The 18,766-nt window shown below is 35.9% G+C and overlaps 3 protein-coding genes and 1 non-coding gene across 5 annotated transcripts; all 4 read right to left on the reverse strand.

Annotated features, from left to right (window-relative positions):
- Window positions 1-7: 7 nt before the first annotated feature.
- Window positions 8-6,410, reverse strand: LOC130722554 (nudix hydrolase 11-like). The gene is made up of 5 exons (XM_057573313.1): window positions 6,100-6,410; window positions 1,932-2,165; window positions 1,705-1,847; window positions 594-713; window positions 8-469 (listed from the first exon to the last, which is right to left on the reverse strand). Exons 1-5 carry the CDS (start codon window positions 6,356-6,358, stop codon window positions 182-184), a joined length of 1,044 nt encoding a protein of 347 aa, XP_057429296.1. The 5' UTR covers window positions 6,359-6,410; the 3' UTR covers window positions 8-181.
- A 3,595-nt stretch (window positions 6,411-10,005) lies between these two features.
- Window positions 10,006-12,349, reverse strand: LOC130722555 (nudix hydrolase 15, mitochondrial-like). Its single transcript, XM_057573314.1, has 4 exons — window positions 11,892-12,349; window positions 11,663-11,805; window positions 10,620-10,739; window positions 10,006-10,494 (listed from the first exon to the last, which is right to left on the reverse strand). The coding sequence occupies exons 1-4, from the start codon at window positions 12,109-12,111 to the stop codon at window positions 10,252-10,254; spliced, it is 726 nt and encodes a 241-aa protein (XP_057429297.1). The 5' UTR covers window positions 12,112-12,349; the 3' UTR covers window positions 10,006-10,251.
- Window positions 12,350-12,613: 264 nt separating this feature from the next.
- On the reverse strand, window positions 12,614-16,929 carry LOC130722553 (protein IQ-DOMAIN 9). Of its 2 annotated transcripts, none has more exons than XM_057573311.1 (6): window positions 16,742-16,929; window positions 15,761-15,873; window positions 15,103-15,258; window positions 13,974-14,201; window positions 13,425-13,538; window positions 12,614-13,343 (listed from the first exon to the last, which is right to left on the reverse strand). In XM_057573311.1, the coding sequence occupies exons 2-6, from the start codon at window positions 15,833-15,835 to the stop codon at window positions 12,987-12,989; spliced, it is 930 nt and encodes a 309-aa protein (XP_057429294.1). In that variant the 5' UTR covers window positions 15,836-15,873; window positions 16,742-16,929; the 3' UTR covers window positions 12,614-12,986. The 2 variants fall into 2 exon arrangements, with proteins under 2 accessions (XP_057429294.1, XP_057429295.1); XM_057573312.1 differs by lacking the exon at window positions 16,742-16,929 and adding an exon at window positions 16,647-16,667.
- A 1,565-nt stretch (window positions 16,930-18,494) lies between these two features.
- TRNAI-UAU (transfer RNA isoleucine (anticodon UAU)) lies at window positions 18,495-18,568 on the reverse strand. Its single transcript has one exon. It is a non-coding gene; the product is annotated as a tRNA-Ile (tRNA).
- Between the last annotated feature and the right edge of the window lie 198 nt (window positions 18,569-18,766).

Consider the following 18,766-nt stretch of genomic DNA (forward strand, 5'->3'; position numbering starts at 1 on the left):
ATTTATGGGTCACATGAATTTACTCAAACCATAAGTTGTTGAGCACTATTTGAAAAATAAGGTACATGATTCTTCAATTAAATCGAGCCTCCTAGCAATTCTCCCCAAAGATTAAACATGCAGTAGGAACTAGGAAGTGTATAGCAGAGTCATTTTTTTTTTTTTTGGTCAATAATCAAATTCATTGATTTAAACGGGCCAAGGCCCAAGCAAATACAACAAAGAAGCTGAATTTAGAAGAACTATTCTGCAGAATGATCCTGTCACTTTCAGTTACTCCTCCCCACATTTCAGGCCTCATCTCTAGAAAATCTGGCGGTCGCTGAAGTACAATTGTAGCGGCTCTAATTAAGATAGCTGCAGTTACAGCCCAAATAACATACTTCTTATTCGCAACCTCATAATTGAAATAATGTAGAAGGTACTTGTCTCCCTTCCATTTTCTTTCATCAGCTCTCCTATTGTCATTCTGCATTCAAACCAAGATGTCAGAAATTAAGTTCATTTGCATCTGATCATGTCAAAGTTTACAGAAATTTTCTTTTAAAAAAAAGTACACAACTTTAAGTGAGAACAGGAATTGGAGTATAAACCTTGAGGAACAACTCCAGGGGAACATCAAATATTGCTGCAACTTCAGCGGGATTTAAAACCGGTGAAAATGCATCCTTGTCTGACAGCATTCCAACCACAGGTATTATTGTAATGCCATACTGCACATAATAACCACTTTGTAAGGGGATTGAGCTATGCATCTAGATAAATATTTGGGTTAAATCAACCAGGGGCAGTGTAATTCAGCACATAGAAAAATCCACCTATACCCCCAACCCTGACAGCCGATGAAAAAGTAAACAATAATAAAGATGCTTATCAAAATATTCAGCAAGTGAAAGGAAGAAACTTTTTCACTTTAGCATGTGATACTCATAGGAGAGGTGATAAATTAGCTAAGTGTGTTTAACATGACAGCACTGCCACTCAGGATCTAAGAAACAGATCCATGCAAGTTTGGCAGTGCTTGATCCAATTCAAACCTTGAGGAGAAAAGCTTGGGAGACTTTTATACTTAGTTTGACGATGAAATTCTAACTATGAGGAAAAATTCCAATAAATGGTTGAAAGGGGGTGTTTGCAATAGTAATTATGAGGAATTGGTATCCTAATTAAATGAGTGTGTTTGGCTCTTTGGTGAATGAAGCCACATAAACACTCATGAGAAGAAGTGACAAAGTGCAATTTCTGAAGTTGATATAGTTTGGATTTTGAGTCAGAACTCAGAACCCTCCAAACTTATAAATGAAATTTAATTTAGCGGAAATGGTACTCAAACCGACACTACACAAACACATTTTTCTTTATGTTTTTCTTCTCATTACATCGTCATATATCATATTCATTACTATTCTTTCTTTTCTTACTTTCTCTCAAGAGCAGATTGAATTTCTATACTGTACGGATGCTTACGAACCATTTTCCTTAATCTTAATTTAATGAGGATAATGATCAAAAAATTAATTTGGTGATACATGAGTGGCATACAATCTAATAGTAGAAGAAACCAATTAGTTATTACTAAAAGATAATGCTATGTTTTTCACGAGATTCGAACTTGTGTATTTACCTACTTGTTTACCATTGTAGAAGTAACCAAAGATGAAGTGAGGAACAACAAAAAAATACACGAGTATTAATCATAGATACCATGGTATTGAAGGGTTCAAGGAAAGTGATGGCAGTGACAAGAGAAGGATCCAAGCCAATCTCCTGCTTAGCCTCCCTCAACGCCGTTGCTACGTCGTCAGCATCAACTTCATCCCTCTTGCCACCAGGCAAAGCAACCTCCCCTGCAATGCAACAACCACACGCGTGGTCAAAATGACCAAAACTTGAGAGTGACCCAGAAGAAGAAGAGGGTGAAAAATATATACCGGAGTGTGCTGAGAGAGAAGAAGCTCGCTGTGTGAGAATCACTCGCAGATTGCCATCTGCATCTTCGAAGAGACAGATGAGAACTGCAGCTCTCTTGGTAGGTTTCGCATTGAACTCGTCGAGACTCAAATTGACATTGTTAATGTTGGGTATAGATTTTGAAGTTCGGAAGTGATGAAGCAGAGCCTGTAATCTCTGTGATCCTCTGTTCTCACCCATTGCCTTCACCAAAGCTTTATCGTACGAAACAAATCAATTTGTAACTCAATCAAGTTGAAGTGGAAGGGGTGATTGTGATATGAGTCTATCAATTAATATAATGAAATTGCATGAACCAATGCACAGAAACGAATCTAGTCTCGTGCCAAAAGCATTTTCCATGATAAAAAAAAAAGTGGTGACCGTACAACCACGTTCACATACTATCCTTGTACATTTCCCACGGCTTAATCTAGCTCTCTCAAGCATGCACTCACCAAGATACTTCTTCTTCACCTAAAGTTTCTGTCCAGGTGAATCACTGCATGTTAATAGTTGGTTATGATTCCGTAGACGGTCAAGATTATTGGATAGTAAAGAATTCATGGGGTTCAACATGGGGAATGGATGGTTATATGTGGATCAAAAGAAAGACTGATAAAAAAAGAGGGGTGTGTGACATCAATGAATGGGCTTATGCCCCCAACCAAATATCTTTGGAGCAACAGGGAAGCCAAATATCTGGGTGATATTTTGGATCCTGATCTTTTAGATGATTCTTATCCTGAGAGAAGAAGGAAGAAGAGAAGAGGAACGGTAGTTGACGATATTGATTGGGAAGACTTGATTATTGAGACCCTTATTCTTCATCAAGTAAAGGAGGAGGACATTGAGAAGGGGCATGACAATACCTTACTGGATCTATATGTGTTTAACTCTGGCATTGATGAATTCCATGATTCTATTCTCTGTAGTTTCTTTCATCTGACTATAAACTGAAAATCTAATCGCTAAGTACATGACTAACTGATGTTATTTTGTTTCTGAATGGCCTCATTTTTTAATAATGCTCTAAATTAAATGTAATAATTTCCTTCTATCTGATGTCTACTGTGAAGCAGCGCCATTTTAATGTCAACAATTGACTGGTTTTTATTGTTTTTTACGTGTCATGAATATAATGTTTCGGTGCTTCCTAACGTATCAAGCTTTTTAATTTTTCTGATTACCCTTTTTCTAAAGTATCAGGCTTTGACTATTACTCAATTGGATCCATTTTTGGGCTATTGAAATACAAGAATCTCTCTTTGAATTTCATCATTGTTCAATCAATAATCATCGATACAAGTACATAAATTTCTGAAATAATTTAACTTAAAATTTGGGCTCAGTTTGTTGGTCCCGAAGGATAGCTAAAAGTAGTTTTAGAAAAAGAAATTTGGAGATATGGATAGAAATTTGACCAACAAGCTGAACCTGATTATCGAATCCAAATTAGGATGTCCCATTTGGGTAGTATTTTCTTCTTCAGGACCTAGTATGCCTGACAAAAGTGTCGGCCAACAGAAAGTGTTGGATACAGGCTTAGAGCCCAAATTGACATCTAACGTATAAAAACAACCACAAAATCGATATAATAATCAAACTCCTATAATTCATCAATCATGCTTAGCCCTGGTGGAATTGGAACATGCTTGCAGTAAATAGGTTTGGTGAGCATGAATCATACATGGTAAAGGTGAATTACTGATAACTATTGTTAGCAACGAAACATAAAAACATAGATTATCCAGAATTCAGTAAGGCCTGCTATGGTCCCTGAGCATGACTAGATTGGATAATCATGAAGATCTATAGTTTGTAAATGAAAAGTAGCTTCTAGTATAAAGTATAAACTCAACAGTTCACTGGTAAATACTTGAATTATATTACCAAATACATAACATACTCAATAGGACTCAGGCAAATACCAATTAGTTGGCACTCTGAAAAGCTGAGGCAAGTGGACAAGCTAAAAGGAATCTCTAATAAACATTGAGGCTCAAGCTTTATGAGCAGATAACAGAGTCAAGGTATTAATATTACCACTCAAAGACACTAATTCTATGATCAAGCCTGGAAGCAAAAAAACTCACAACTAACCAGGACGAAATGAAGTAAAGGAAGAGTAGACAAAGGCAAACCTAGCAAGATAAATGGTAAGATCACAAATCTAATACTCCAGAATAAAAGTTTCTTGATAGAATTTCAGTTTCCTTCAACTTATGCAGCTCACAACATTTGAACAAAAAGAAACAATTAGCAAGCTACAACTTATTTTCAAATAATCTTTCCCTTACAAAACAAGAGAGCAAAGCCTAAGAAATACCAAAGAGGATCCTACACAATAGAAGAAGCATCATTACAGGAAAAGAAAAAAAATGGCAGCAGGTAGAAATTAGGATCAACAACATGAATCAACAAAACATGATTTGTTTTAATTTGCTGATTTTGATTCTCCAGGGAATGAAGTTTCTTCAATGATGATTCCAACCACTGAGCTTCATCATGATGGTAACTTCTTCTTCCCCTTTCTTCATTCTTCCCCTTTCTTCATTTTTTGTTTTAATTTACAATTTTTTGATTTCTCAAGTGAGCCAAGTTTCTTCTGAGAGGATACCACCGAACCACCAACTGCAGACAACCCACTTAAGGAAATAGCAAAAGGTCTTACAACTGGTTTCCCCTTGATCATTACTTCCTGTTATATCTAATTTTGCATGTTTTTAAATTATTACTGTTTCCCCTTTCCCAGGCCTTATTTCAAGGAAGAAATCAGTTCGTGAGACGTCCATAACCGAGTTCGAGTACATCCTAGCCGCCGTTGCGAAGCTGATGGTACCTACTGAGGACAAAGGTGATTTTTCACTCATCTTTTTATAATTTATACAATATATGAAAATTTGTTTATGAAATGAGATGTATCCAATCATGCAAACAGATTTGGCATCATAATAAAGGAGAATAACTGATTCTAGAATCAGTTGCTATATTTAGGAAATAGTCAAACAATTCCTAATTATGAGATAATTCCTTACTTGATTTAGGAGCTGATTTTGTTTTGATTTGTGAATATTTGTTTATATTACCGTGAATCAAGCTATTGTTAAAATCATCTGAATTTTACAGTTTACAATTTTTTGTTTGTGCAGAGAAACAATGTTCAAGAAATGATTGGGGAAAAGATTGCAAGTATACTAAAGATGGTACTAAAAAATGGTGTAGGATGCATCAAATCTCTTCACAGTATGGCAAATTGAAATCAGTACTGTGAAGAGATTTGATGCATCCTGCACCATTTTTTAGTACCATCTTTAGTATACTTGCAATCTTTGCCCCAATCATTTCTTGAACATTGTTTCTCTGCACAAACAAAAAATTGTAAACGGTAAAATTCAGATGATTTTAACAATAGTTTGATTCACGGTAATATAAACAAATATTCATAAATCAAAACAAAATCAGCTCCTAAATCAAGTAAGGAATTATCTCATAATTAGGAATTGTTTGACTATTTCCTAAATATAGCAACTGATTCTAGAATCAGTTATTCTCCTTTATTATGATGCCAAATCTGTTTGCATGATTGGATACATCTCATTTCATAAACAAATTTTCATATATTGTATAAATTATAAAAAGATGAGTGAAAAATCACCTTTGTCCTCAGTAGGTACCATCAGCTTCGCAACGGCGGCTAGGATGTACTCGGACTCGGTTATGGACGTCTCACGAACTGATTTCTTCCTTGAAATAAGGTCTGGGAAAGGGGAAAACAGGTAATAATTTAAAAACATGCAAAATTAGATATAACAGGGAGTAATAATCAAGGGGAAACCAGTAGTAAGGCCTTTTGCTATTTCCTTAAGTGGGTTGTCTGCAGTTGGTGGTTCGGTGGTATCCTCTCAGAAGAAACTTGCTCACTTGAGAAATCAAAAAAATTGTAAATTAAAACAAAAAAATGAAGAAAGGGGAAGAATGAAGAAAGGGGAAGAAGAAGTTACCATCATGATGAAGCTCAGTGGTTGGAATCATCATTGAAGAAACTTCATTCCCTGGAGAATCAAAATCAGCAAATTAAAACAAATACCCTAAGTACCAAACTCAAATGAAGAAAGGGGAAAATAAGTTAAAATCAATTCAATCTACCTTCTGTTTGGTCAACAAGATCTTCATCCTGAACATTTGGTTCATGTTCAGTTGAAGAAGCAAGCAATGGTGAAGAATAAAGCTCAGTGCTAACCCCTTTCACCATTTCAGCAGAGAATGAAGCATCATGAAGCTGAGTAGGTGGTGGAGAAGTGAGCGAAAGGGATGGATGAAGCAGAGGTGCTTCACCCTGAGCCACAGCAGAGGAAGCAGATGCAGAATCAACCTTCTTCATTCTTCTCACAATTTGTTTCTTCATTTCTCTCAGAACCTTCTCTCAAATGAAATTGGAAATGTGAAGAGACGCTTGCGTGATAATACACTAAAAGATGATGGGTATTTTAGGGAAATCACCTCAAATACCAGCTGTTTACCAAATTCTTATTCTCTCCTTGTCAGTTATGGGTGGGTCCATTGAGATTTGCAAACCGAATTATATCTTCTCACACCTTCTGCATGTGAGTAGAATAATAATTAAAAATGGATATGGTGATGACGTGGAATTTGAATCATTTTTCTTGCGGACATTTAGCTTTAGCTTTTGCCCCAAGGTTTCCTTATTGAATTTCTCAAATAGTATATGGAAATCAATCTTCTCATGATTTTATCATTGGAAAAATTAGAAGCTGGACAAAATATGCTAAGCTCTGTCCTAGATTTAGTTTTTTTTTTATCAGTCAAAGGGAATACAAGGGTACTCGAAACTCATAATACAAATACAAAAACAAGAAAAAGAAACAAGAAACAAGAGCAAAGGCAAGAAACCCAACTAATCCAAACTTAAAGCAAACAGTCAACCCCACCACTAATGACACCACCAAAATGACCGTGTTACTACTAGAGAACAAAAGCAACAAGAAAAGCATTTGTGGCCACAAGAAGAAACAGCAATTTCACCACCAAAATCCACACCTATTTCGTGATCCAACTGCCACATAAAATAAGACTCTACCCACTATATAATCCACCGAACGCAGCAGATAGAGAACCAAACCAGTAACGCATTACAGTTCCTGTAAGCAAAGAAACGGTTGCATAGAAGACAGGGCCGGTTCCGACATTTTGGAGGCCCTGTGTTAATAATAAAAATGGACCCTTAAATTATTTTTTGGAGAAAGTTTAATAGGTACACAAAACTTAAAAAACGCTTTTTACAGCGCTTCGGACCTCTAGCCGCTGTAAAATAATATACAGCGGTTCGAAGCGCTGTAAAAGATGGACTATTTACAGCGCTTTCTTAAAGAAAAACGCTGTAAAAAGTATTCAAATTTTTTTTTGAGCCCCCTCATTTTGGAGGCCCTGGGCTGTGGGCCTGCTTGCACAGGCCCAGGGCCGGCCCTGATAGACGACTCAAACAGCGAACAAGAAAACCCTCCTAATTTAGCCTTGATCCAATGCCACGACCTCCATTTAACCAGCTCCAAAACTATCGAAATTTTCACCTCACCGGCCCTGAAAATTACGTCATTACGCAGTAGCTAGCCCCAAAACCATCAAAATTTGCACCTCACCAACCAAATTGACCACACATTAGCTAGCCAAATGGAAAATGCTTCAATCTTCTGTCTTTTGGTCCAGCCAAAGTTAAACTGAGGAAGATGATCACGAGGTACCCTTGGAAGTGTTGTTAGTATCCACATCCACCCATAGCACCCTCGCCAAATGTCCATCGCCAAAAACACAAGATGGCCACAAGACTCCACCCCAACACCACACATCTTACATGATCAAATAGCTGAATTGCAGTTAATTAGAACAATAGAGTACCAGATTAATATTATTGACGATAAAACATATATGTTTTTAAATTTAACTATGTTGATGTGGAAATGAATTACAGTAATGCCTATATATTTTAATCAATCTAATTGTTGATTTAAGGAATGCTTCCACGGCTAGAGTTATGAGTGTCCATTCGGCTTGATCCGAAACCAAATTAATTAATCATCCATGGGTTTCTCAGCTTCCTTTATTTATGAGGCAGTGGTTTTCAGTGGTGACATTTGGGTCTTAACTAGGAACAATTCTGGGTTAAACTTCAGACTTTTGGACCTGCATGGTCTAGTTGTTTCCTTTGAAGTTTGGCGGGAGAATATTTCTTGGGCGTGTAGCGCGATATATGCCTCTCATGTTCCTGCTCTTTGTGAAATCTTGTGGCACCATTTAGAGGCTCTTTGTAACAATATCTTGAGCCCGTGGCTCCTCCTTGGTGACATGAATGAGGTGAGGTGTTGATGTGTGGGGGAGTTCCTGGTGAGTAGGGCTCATAGGTTTGCAACGGTCCTGAAAGCACTTGATTGATCTGGACCTGGTGGGGGAGTTTACTTGGTACTGTAAGCAGAATAATAGAATTAATTAATTTGGTTTCGGATCAAGCCGAACCTTGTTGGACACTCCTAGTCCTAACTCTAGCCGCGGAAGCATTCCTTATGTGAAATACACTTATTAAATTAAGTCAAATAATTCATTCCAATGTAAAGAGACTCATTCCCTGTGCAAAAATTTGGTGGAAATTGCAAGCTCCAAATAAGTATTGTCAACATTTGTGGTAATTAGCAGGATTGTTTTTGTGAAAAGGAAAATACATCATTGCAATTAAGTGTAGTCATTTTTTTATAAAAAATATTAATTTCCTTAGTTTGTGTGATTTTTTCAAAGTGCTTCTTATAAAAAAGTATTTTTATAACTAAAAACTAAGTATGAGAGAGACTCTTTAAACTCATCAGACGGAGAACCAATTCAATATTTCAGCCAGTAACATGTAAAGAACTTATAAATTTAGCCACTAAGTTTCAAACTCGAATTAAACATACAAGTTTCACATCAAATTGACAACATGTAAGTGTAATATTGAGCTGCTTGCGACTCAGATTGACGATGTCGGGTAGCGAATTTGACGATCGGAAGTGATGAAGCAGAGCTTCTAATCTTTGTGGAACCTTGTTTGATCCCATCGCCATTAAAAAGTTTCCAAGATTATACAAACTTGCAAGTTATTTATAATCAATAACGTTGTTGAAGTGATGATACAGAAACGTGGTAACCGTAACAGATAAAAGACAATGAAAGAATCTGTTGAGTCTTCTGACAAAATGTTGGTCATTTCAACTCTGGACAATGACTAAGTCTAGACTAGAGGCAGCTCACTAAGGTTTTATCCTTTAAATGAAATAAGAACCATAGTTATAATAAGGCGTACCAGCACATCATATGATTTAAGATTAATGGCCACAAAATTCAAATAGTAATTCACTTTTCAGGAAAATAATGGATATATAGAGGTTTCCAATCACACAACTTAACCCTGCATGGATTAGACAGATGAACTAAAAATGACAGGAAGTGCAAGGTACCTTTGCTTTCTTTGATCTTCCTCCTTTTGATTTTCTTAATCTAATTATTGACTTACACCAATGACCTGAACCCATTCTTGATGTGAAGAGATTTCTTTCAAATTCACATAGCCATGTGAAGTTTTTTGATAATATAGCAAGCATTAGCAGATGCAGGTCACTCCATAAGTACAGATTTAGTAAGTCATTCTTAACAATAAGAGATCTCTTAAAAACAAACAAATAACAAAAAGAAGATGAAAATAGTTTTGACCCCTTTAATTTCTCATCTTTTTCTATATTCGCATTATAAAATGAAAGACTTACAACCCGTTTGGATACGGATGAAAGAACACTTATCAGAGTTTATCTACTAAAAAATGGGCCTAAGCTCCATTAAGTGCTATTCAATCCGCATCAAAACAGGCTCTTGGACCTACTTCCTGCAAATATTAGTCTTTGTAGGAATTCATGCTTCCAAAACTCTGATAAAAAAAATTTCTTCAGTAAGCTGTTTGCAATCAAGACCAATATATATGCAATCTAGGAAAAGTTGTGCTAAAATTTACAAATATACGGTACGCTGGATTCCATCAGCAATCACATTATGATCAGAAAAGGGTACTAGCTATCAGATTGGATCACAGTTTGCAACACTAGAAAAAGAAATCAGTAAATTGCACATATTGAAGCTAACTAAAGCTATTAATCAACATTTGATGTGCTGTTAGACTTGATACAAAAAATCAACTTGAACAATCAAAAGCTGTCACTTTCAGTAGGCATACATACAGTAGGCGGAGTCAATTGGATAATAGCATCATTGTTTAGAAGAACTATTCTGTAGCATTATCCTGTCACTTTCAGTAATTCCTCCCCAGATTTTAGGCCTCTTCTCCAGAAAAGCTGGCGGTCGCTGAAGTATAACGGTAGCTGCCCTAATTAACATTGCTGCAGTTACAGCCCAGATGACATACTTCTTATTCTCAACCTCATAATCGAAATAATGTCGAAGGTACTTCTCTCCCATCCATTCTCTTTCATCAGCCCTCCTATTATCATTCTGCGTTAAAACCAAAGTGTCAGAAATCATGTTTATTTGCATTTCATCATGTCAAAATTTACAGAAATTTTCTAACAAAAAAGAAGTTCAAAGTTTTAAGGGAGACATGGAATTGGAGTAAAAACCTTGAGGAACATCTCTAGTGGAACATCAAATATAGTTTCTACTTCAGCTGCGTTTAAAACTGGGGAAAATACATCCTTGTCGGACAGCATTCCAACAACGGGTATTATTGTAATGCCATACTGCACATAATAACCACTTTGTAAGGGAATTCAGTTTTGGATTGAGTCCCCAAAGAAAATAATGTACACTGAAAAAGAAACATAGAATGTCAAATTGCACAACGAGCACATATTCTGAATTTGATGTTTACACTTTGGCATTTGTCCCTAGGAGAGGTGATCAATTAGGTATGTTGAAAATGACAGCACTGCCACTCAGAAACCGATCCGTGAAATTTTGGTAGTCCAACTACAACCTTGAGGAAAAAAGATTGGGAGACTTTTATACTTGAGTTTGAGGAGAAGAAACTAGATCTAAGCAGTGAATTGAAATACTAACTATGAGCAAAATTTTCAATAAATGTTTGAAAAGGGTGTTTGCAATAGTAATTCTGAGGAATTGGTAGCCTAAATCTAAGTAATAGGGTGTTTGGTTACCAAGTTCATAAACACTCATGAGTCATCAGAAGAAGTTACATGGTGTAATTTTTGAGTTACGGTTACATCATAGGCAATTAGGCACCGCCCACTGAGACAATCATGTTCGAGCTAGATAGAAATACTTCAAGCGGCAAAGCTCTCTCTACCAGTGGGTATTTAACTCAAACCTGGGATCTCTGCTTAAGTTAGATAACCCGTGCATTTTGATCTAAACGCTTGCGGGTTTAATTTAGTGAATTGTGTGTCACCACCACCCTCCAAATACTTTACAAATGAAGTTTAACTTAGTGAGCAGAATGCAGGTAGAAGTAGAGTTTCGATTCAGCTTTGTGTTCCATCTAACTTTCACTTATGTTTTCTTCTTATCTCATATCTCTCATTTCCCTACCTTCTCTTCCTATATCACACAATAGCATGGAATTGATACTAGAAGTAACCAAAAATGAAGTGAGGAAAAAATAAAAATAGAACACAATGTTAATACTAATCATACATAGTGATACCTTGGTATGGAAGGGTTCAAGCAGAGTGATGACAGTAACAAGAGAAGGATCCAAGCCAATCTCCTCCTTAGCCTCCCTCAACGCCGTTTCTACATCATCAGCATCACCTTCTTCCCTCTTGCCACCGGGCAAAGCAACCTCACCTGCAATTCAACAACCACACGCATCAGTGAAAAATACCAAAACTTGAGAGTGACCCAGAAGAAGAAAGGGTGAAATATATACATACCGGAGTGTGTTGACAGAGAAGAAGCTCGCTGGGTGAGAAACACTCGCAGATTGCCATCGGAATCTTCGAAGAGACAGATGAGAACTGCGGCTCTCTTTGTCGGATTCGAATTGAACTGGTCGCGGCTGAGATTGGTGATGTTGGGTAGCGAGTTTGAAGATCGAAAGTGATGAAGCAGAGCTTGTAATCTCTCTGGAACCTTGTTTGAACCCATCGCCATCAAAAAAATTTCCAAGATTTTACAAACTTGCAAGTTATTATTTACAATCAATAACGTTGTTGAAGTGATGATATACAGAAACGTGGTAACCGTATCAGATAAAAGACAATGAAACAATGTCCTGTTCACCACTCATGCATGCCCTGTGTTTTGTTTTCAACTTCAAAATGGATTTATCACGCGATTTGACTAAGACTAATCTAATGCAAAATATAACCTCAAAGGGTCGTCGGTTTAGTCGAGCATGACAGGGAGAGAGTCGAACCACTACTAGTCCCCTTAAGGTGAGATAAATATAAGTCTTTTGTACATGTTCTTTGAACCCGACCGTATTTTCTACCTTCGATGCACTATTTTTTCACCTTGTCATGATTTGAATAGAAAGAGTGCAAAGTATTCGTTCAAATAGGACTAAAAAAATTTGCCACTTTGAATTATGAAACTAACCATGAAAATTTAGAAATACATGTATGTAGCATAATATTGTGTCACAGATGGAACATAAGCATTAGCAAGCTGCACAAGCAATCTCAATATGGTAATAATAAACCATAACAAAATCAACAATATGATCATATCTTTGAATATTACTATTACAATTGAGAAGGAAAAATATAAGATGCTTTTCTATATACATACATGACTGATAAAGATGATAAACAGAAGCAATCAGCAAATCACACCCTCATGCAGGTCAACTGACCCATTCTCTACAGTGGTTTGAATTTCTATTACATTCATATGCACAAATAAGAAGCAATCAAATGAATAAATAGTGTCATCTCATCTTTACTTTATGGCATGTTGCAAAACAATTTGACTCTGCTCAATTCAAGTCACCCAAAAGGCTTTGATACTTAAAAATGTGCTTTATCTTAGGAACCATTGCTGTGAACTGCCTCCACTACTTGAACCACAGATTTTTCTGTGGTTGGATAAGACAATCTCCTAGCTTTTGTAGTCCCTTTTCCATTCTCCAAAGGAGGAGTCCCTTTTGCATTGGATGAATTAGGTGTAGCTGAAACTGGGGTTTTAGGTGTTGATATACTCTTATCCTTCTGAACCTTGCTTGACTGTTTGTTTGGGCTTGGAGATTTCTTCAGGTTAATGTTATGAATGCGGCTTTCCCATGGCCGAGCAGCGATCCAGCGATCCTTCCAGCTCCAACCCCAGTTAGCTTTGCCAAGTTCACAATTGCCTAGCATTTGGCTCTGACTAGAGTTGGCCCTCCACTATGATTCATAAAACATGTAATTCATTTTCAGCTGGATCAGGGAAAACAAGAAAAGGAGACATTCCTAAGATTTCCATACCTGATGAGAAAAGGCATATGCCAACGTTCTTTCCCGCTTAACTGCTGCTTCTTCTCTCTGATGTATCCTTCCAAGGGTTTCCTCCATGGTTTCAGAACCACCAGACCATTCAACCTGTAATTTAGGCAAACCAGTACTCAGAACAATATTAACTGAAATGAGTTCAAAACAAGCACTTGTTTTTAGCAGAATCAATTGACCACTATTAATAATTCAATGATAAAAGATTTCAAGAACTAATAACCTAGAATTGAATTAAATACACATGTTTTAACGCATCCTTTCACTATGCAATTTAACTAAAGAGTAAAGACTACAGAAAAGGGAAAAAGGAAATTCAGGGCAGGCCATTAAGTCCCTCGAAATTGTATTTAACAAGCTCTAACAAAATGTGAAAGGTGCACTACTTTAAAACAAAAGTAAAAGCTCTATATAACTAACAATTTTGTCTTCATCAATTAAACAGATAAAAATGCAGATTCATTTAGAGGATCGGCATAAGAAAATATTTTTTATTACTGAAAAAAATTAGTGCAAGCTAAAGATTACCTCCAGATCATGGAGCTTTGCCTCAAGTTTTAGTTGAGACTCTAGTTTCCTCTGCCTGACCTTGTCTTCTGTCACCATGCAGATTCGGCGAGCTCTAATCTCAGCCTGTATCTTGCTCCATGAATGAAGATATGTTATAGTTGTACCTGCTTGCTTTTTAACAGAGTAACCTTGTATTTGGACCTTCAGTTTTGTGAATCTTTTCAAGCGACGTAGAGCTTTTCTAGCCTAAACAATTTAAAAGTCAGCTTTGCAAAACAAATATTGTTAGAAGATAAACACAGGTCTGTCTATCATCAATAAGTAACACAAGCTACATCTATATCTCTCAGCTATAATCATAAATGGCATGCATATAAAGACAATTACAACAGCCAACACATTATGTAGTGAAAGAAGTTGCTTGTTTATGATTTTTCTCCAAGTTCAAAGCAATCAGATTTGCCAATTCTGTTCGTAGGAATTAAATCAAGTCCTTAACGTGAGGAAAGTCTCAAATAAAAGGTTGCATTTAAGAGAATAGTCCAATATTTACCAATCCATGCTTATCTTGAAGAATGATATAGCATCCATGACAATTAAGGAACAGGGCAGAAGAATAAAGATAGAGAGCTAAATCATCACTTGTTGCCCATAAATAAGAGCAGAATCCAAAACATCCACTTAAAAATATCAAGAATCCTATTAGAGCTCCTAATCCTGTCAACATATGAGCTTAGAGAATGGTAAGGAAAAAAAGGCCAATTCCACTTCATCATGCTAATGTAATTGTCCAATTACAGTTTAGCACTTATTTCATAAATTAGACATACTCTGCATTGATTTAATACCATTTTACAATGTCGAGCCCATCTTCCAATGATGTAGATATATCTACAAAAAAGTACATGAAAATATAGCAAAACATACGTAATTCATATTGTTGTGGAAACTCAGCAATCATGTACACCTAAAAACCACAATGAGAAAGCTGGCATAGCAGCAGTAACAGTACATAGAAATTCACAGTAGAAAATGAAATATGGAAACAGAAGCATGATCACTAAGGATGTGCTCATTCAATAAAGTAAGATTAGAGTTGGCCTATACTTTAAAAACTTGTCTCTGCAAAATTTTCAACTCAACATACCTTATAAGCCCGGAATGCCGTCTGGATCCTTATTGCAGCTATAGTTTCAACCGACACAAGATTTTCATTTTTAATACCATTTTCCAAATCACCAGACTCTTTTCCTGTATAATCACTCAGCTTCAATGCACTTGCCTTCTCTGGAGCTAAGGCACCCTATATCAAAGTGTGGCCAGATATAGAGATAGAAACATTCAGGACACATGCAAAATAAATTCTAGTACTTGATAATAAATGGTATCACTGCAGCTTAAACTATAAACAATGATTTTGTTTTTTAATCATAAACAACATCTACTGCATGTCATATGCATCATCATGTAATTGAAATCTTGAATCATATGATAGAAGGCTTTTCAATTTACGACAACAAAGTTCTCTGTTTTAGTATTCTGACAAAATGTTGGTCATTTCAACTCCGGACAATGACTAAGTCTAGACAAGAGGCAGCTCACTAAGGTTTTATCCTTAAAATGAAATAAGAACCATAGTTATGCGTACCATCACATCATATGATTTAAGATAAATGGCCACCAAAATTCAAATAGTAATTCACTTTTTTTCAGAAAAATAATGGATATAATGGATATATAGAGGTTTACAATCACACAACTTGACCCTGCAAGGATTAGACAGATGAATAGGAAGTGCAAGGTACCTTTGCTTTCTTTGATCTTCCTCCTTTTGATTTTCTTAATCTAATTATTGACTTAAACCAATGACCTGAACCCATTCTTGATGTGAAGAGATTTCTTTCAAATTCACCTAGCCCTGTGATTTTTTTTAATAATACAGCAAGCATTAGCAGATGCAGGTCACTCCATAAGTACAGATTTAGTAAGTTGTTCTTAACAATAAGAGATCTCTTAATAACAAACAAATAACAAAAAGAAGATGAAAATTGTTTTGAAGTTCCTCTCCCCTTTAATTTCTCGTCTTTTTCTATATTCAAATTATAATATGAAAGACTTACAACCCCGTTTGGATACGGACGAAAGAACACTTATTAGTGTTTCTCTACTAAAAAATGGACCTAAGCTGAAGCTCCTTTAAGTACTATTCGATCCACATCAAAACAGGCCCTTAGACCTACTTCCTGCAAATATTAGTCTTTGTAGGAATTCATGCTTCCAAAACTCTGATAAAGAATATTTCTTGAGTAAGCTGTTTGCAATCAAAGTCCAATGTATTTATATGCAATCCAGGAAACATTGTACTAAAATTTACAAATACACTGTAGGCTGGATTCTATCTGCAATCACATTATGGTCAGAATAGCCTACAGCTATAGACCGGATCACAGTTTGCAACACTAGAAAAGGAAAATCAGTAAAATTCACAAATTGAATGCTAACTATAGCTATTAACATAGCATATGCTTTTAGACTTGATACCAAAAATCAACTTAAACAATCACACTGAACTATCTTCCTCCCAAAACTCATATTGTTATTCACCAAACAGAACATAAAAAACATGGATCAAGAACTCAACTGCTGAGAAACAAAGAATGAATAGGCTCAATTGCATAGACAAGTACTCACACTAACTTAAAACCAACATGCAAATGGGATTTCCCAGAATCACACGAAAAGAAAGAAAAAATGCATATTGGGGGTGAGAGAGTGACATGACATACCAGAGAAGGTTCCAAGGATGGACCTTTTTCCCTGAACTGGGCAGCTAAGAAATGAGATGGAAAAAGGTTGGGTAGGAAAATGATATGAATGGTGCAGCAGAAGTAAAGAGGAAGAAAAGAAAAACAGACAGAGAGAGAGAGAGAAAGGGTCAGCTAAAGAATAAAAGGTGGGTGGGGAATGTGGATTGCCATGGCCCAATACCAGCTTTAATTCTCTCATATATGATGTGGAAGGTGAGAAAAATATAGAAACATGTCCAAAAAAAAAAAAAAAAATGGAAAACATGCGTAATGGTTAGCTCATTTCGTCTTTTAACCATGAGGTTAGGAATTCAATCTTTGTTCATAAAAATAGAGTGTATATTGTGATTAGTTATTTATCGTGTGCGAGCATTAGCAGCGAAGACATTAATCACAATGTTGTTGGCTGTGAATAATTTTCTAATAAAAAAAGTGAAAAAACTTTTATAGATATGTGAATAGAATTCCCCAACCGACGAGTACGTGCGTGGGGTCATTGTCCTCCCAATAGTAGCATCATCGTAATACAGTTGGTTGGATTTTTAGAGAATTCAGCAACGGAGGCTATAATGACAGCAGAACAAACTGTGACAATATTTTGATGATGACAGCTTCATTTCTTCTACCTCTGGGTATGTCTATTAATTTTTTTTATTTCTCGCACTGTCATGTTAAAAGTGTAAAATGTTTTTTAGTTGGTAAAAAATCTGATAAGCTGATTTTAATTTTCTATTTTGAAAAAAAAGTCAATTGGAAATAAAAATGTAATCATTTGGATGTGAGTAGGTACAAATTTTTATTTTAACTAGAAAAAAATAAACGACAAACTATAAGATCAACACATCTCTAAATTTTTTTTTGGTAAGCTAAAATTTATTCCAACAAGCACAAAGGGTGCTAAAAAACTCTTTTACAAATTAGTTTACAAAGGACAAACTCAAGTAAAGAACCTATTATGGACCACTATCTAACACATTTTTAAAGAACAAAGACTCAAAAGAGGATTAGCAAGCTTTGTGAGATATATGTTGAAGAAGGACGTCTCAATCACGAGACAATAACTCATGAAGATTAATAAGGTCACTAGCTCAATCATGAAATATGAATTTGTCATCCTGTAGTGGTCTTCGGTGTTGGCCATGAACTCCTTTATCCCATGTTAGAATAGCTGCTATGACCTATTGAGGTAATGTTTAACAAACAAACAAGTATAATCTGAAGTGAAGGAAATGTCAAATAAGATATGTAAGCATTTTTTCTTAAAACAAACTGCATTAAACCCTAAAAAGTTGTTGGAGGTAGAGATTAACTTTTATAGATTATATAGGATCACCTGCATCCTAAAGAATTTAGGCATGTAACTAATAAACCATTAACTTATCATTTTCAATTGCAAATAGGGGGTTTGGTTTTCCATCTTGGTCTCAATTATTGAAGATTTCATTGGATGAGAAATATGACCCGTGAACAAAAAAAAACTAAAAGGAAAAAGAATCCTTGTTGACTCTTATCTGTAATGACATTGACAAGGTTTTTGGCTTGTTGTCAAACACCAATCATGTGGTTGGTACAGGCAAGTCTATTGTATTAGACTTCTTAAATTAATATTTTGACCTGGAATTTTGTGGGCCGTTGATATGAAAGGAGCGTATGACAGCCGTAACGGTTGATGATTGTTTATAATATGATTAAATATGGTTTTAAAAATAGGTCTAAAAAATAACATGAAAGCTGGTCCCGGCGGGGCTCGAACCCGCGACCTTCGGCTCATAAGACCAACGCTCTAACCAACTGAGCTACGGGACCAACTTGTTAATTTATTTCACATGGAGTTATTTATCCTTTTAATCATGACTAACAATGAAACATGGAAAAAAAATGTAAGAAAATGCATATCTGAAAGCTCCAAATCTCCAACTTCTTTATTATATTTTTAACACTTCTTTTGCCAAGAGATATTTCAACTTTGTGCATTGCGATATTTAACTTCAATACCTGACCCTT

The sequence above is a fragment of the Lotus japonicus genome, chromosome 6, assembly GCF_012489685.1.
Source record: "Lotus japonicus ecotype B-129 chromosome 6, LjGifu_v1.2".
In the NCBI taxonomy this organism is placed as follows: domain Eukaryota; kingdom Viridiplantae; phylum Streptophyta; class Magnoliopsida; order Fabales; family Fabaceae; genus Lotus; species Lotus japonicus.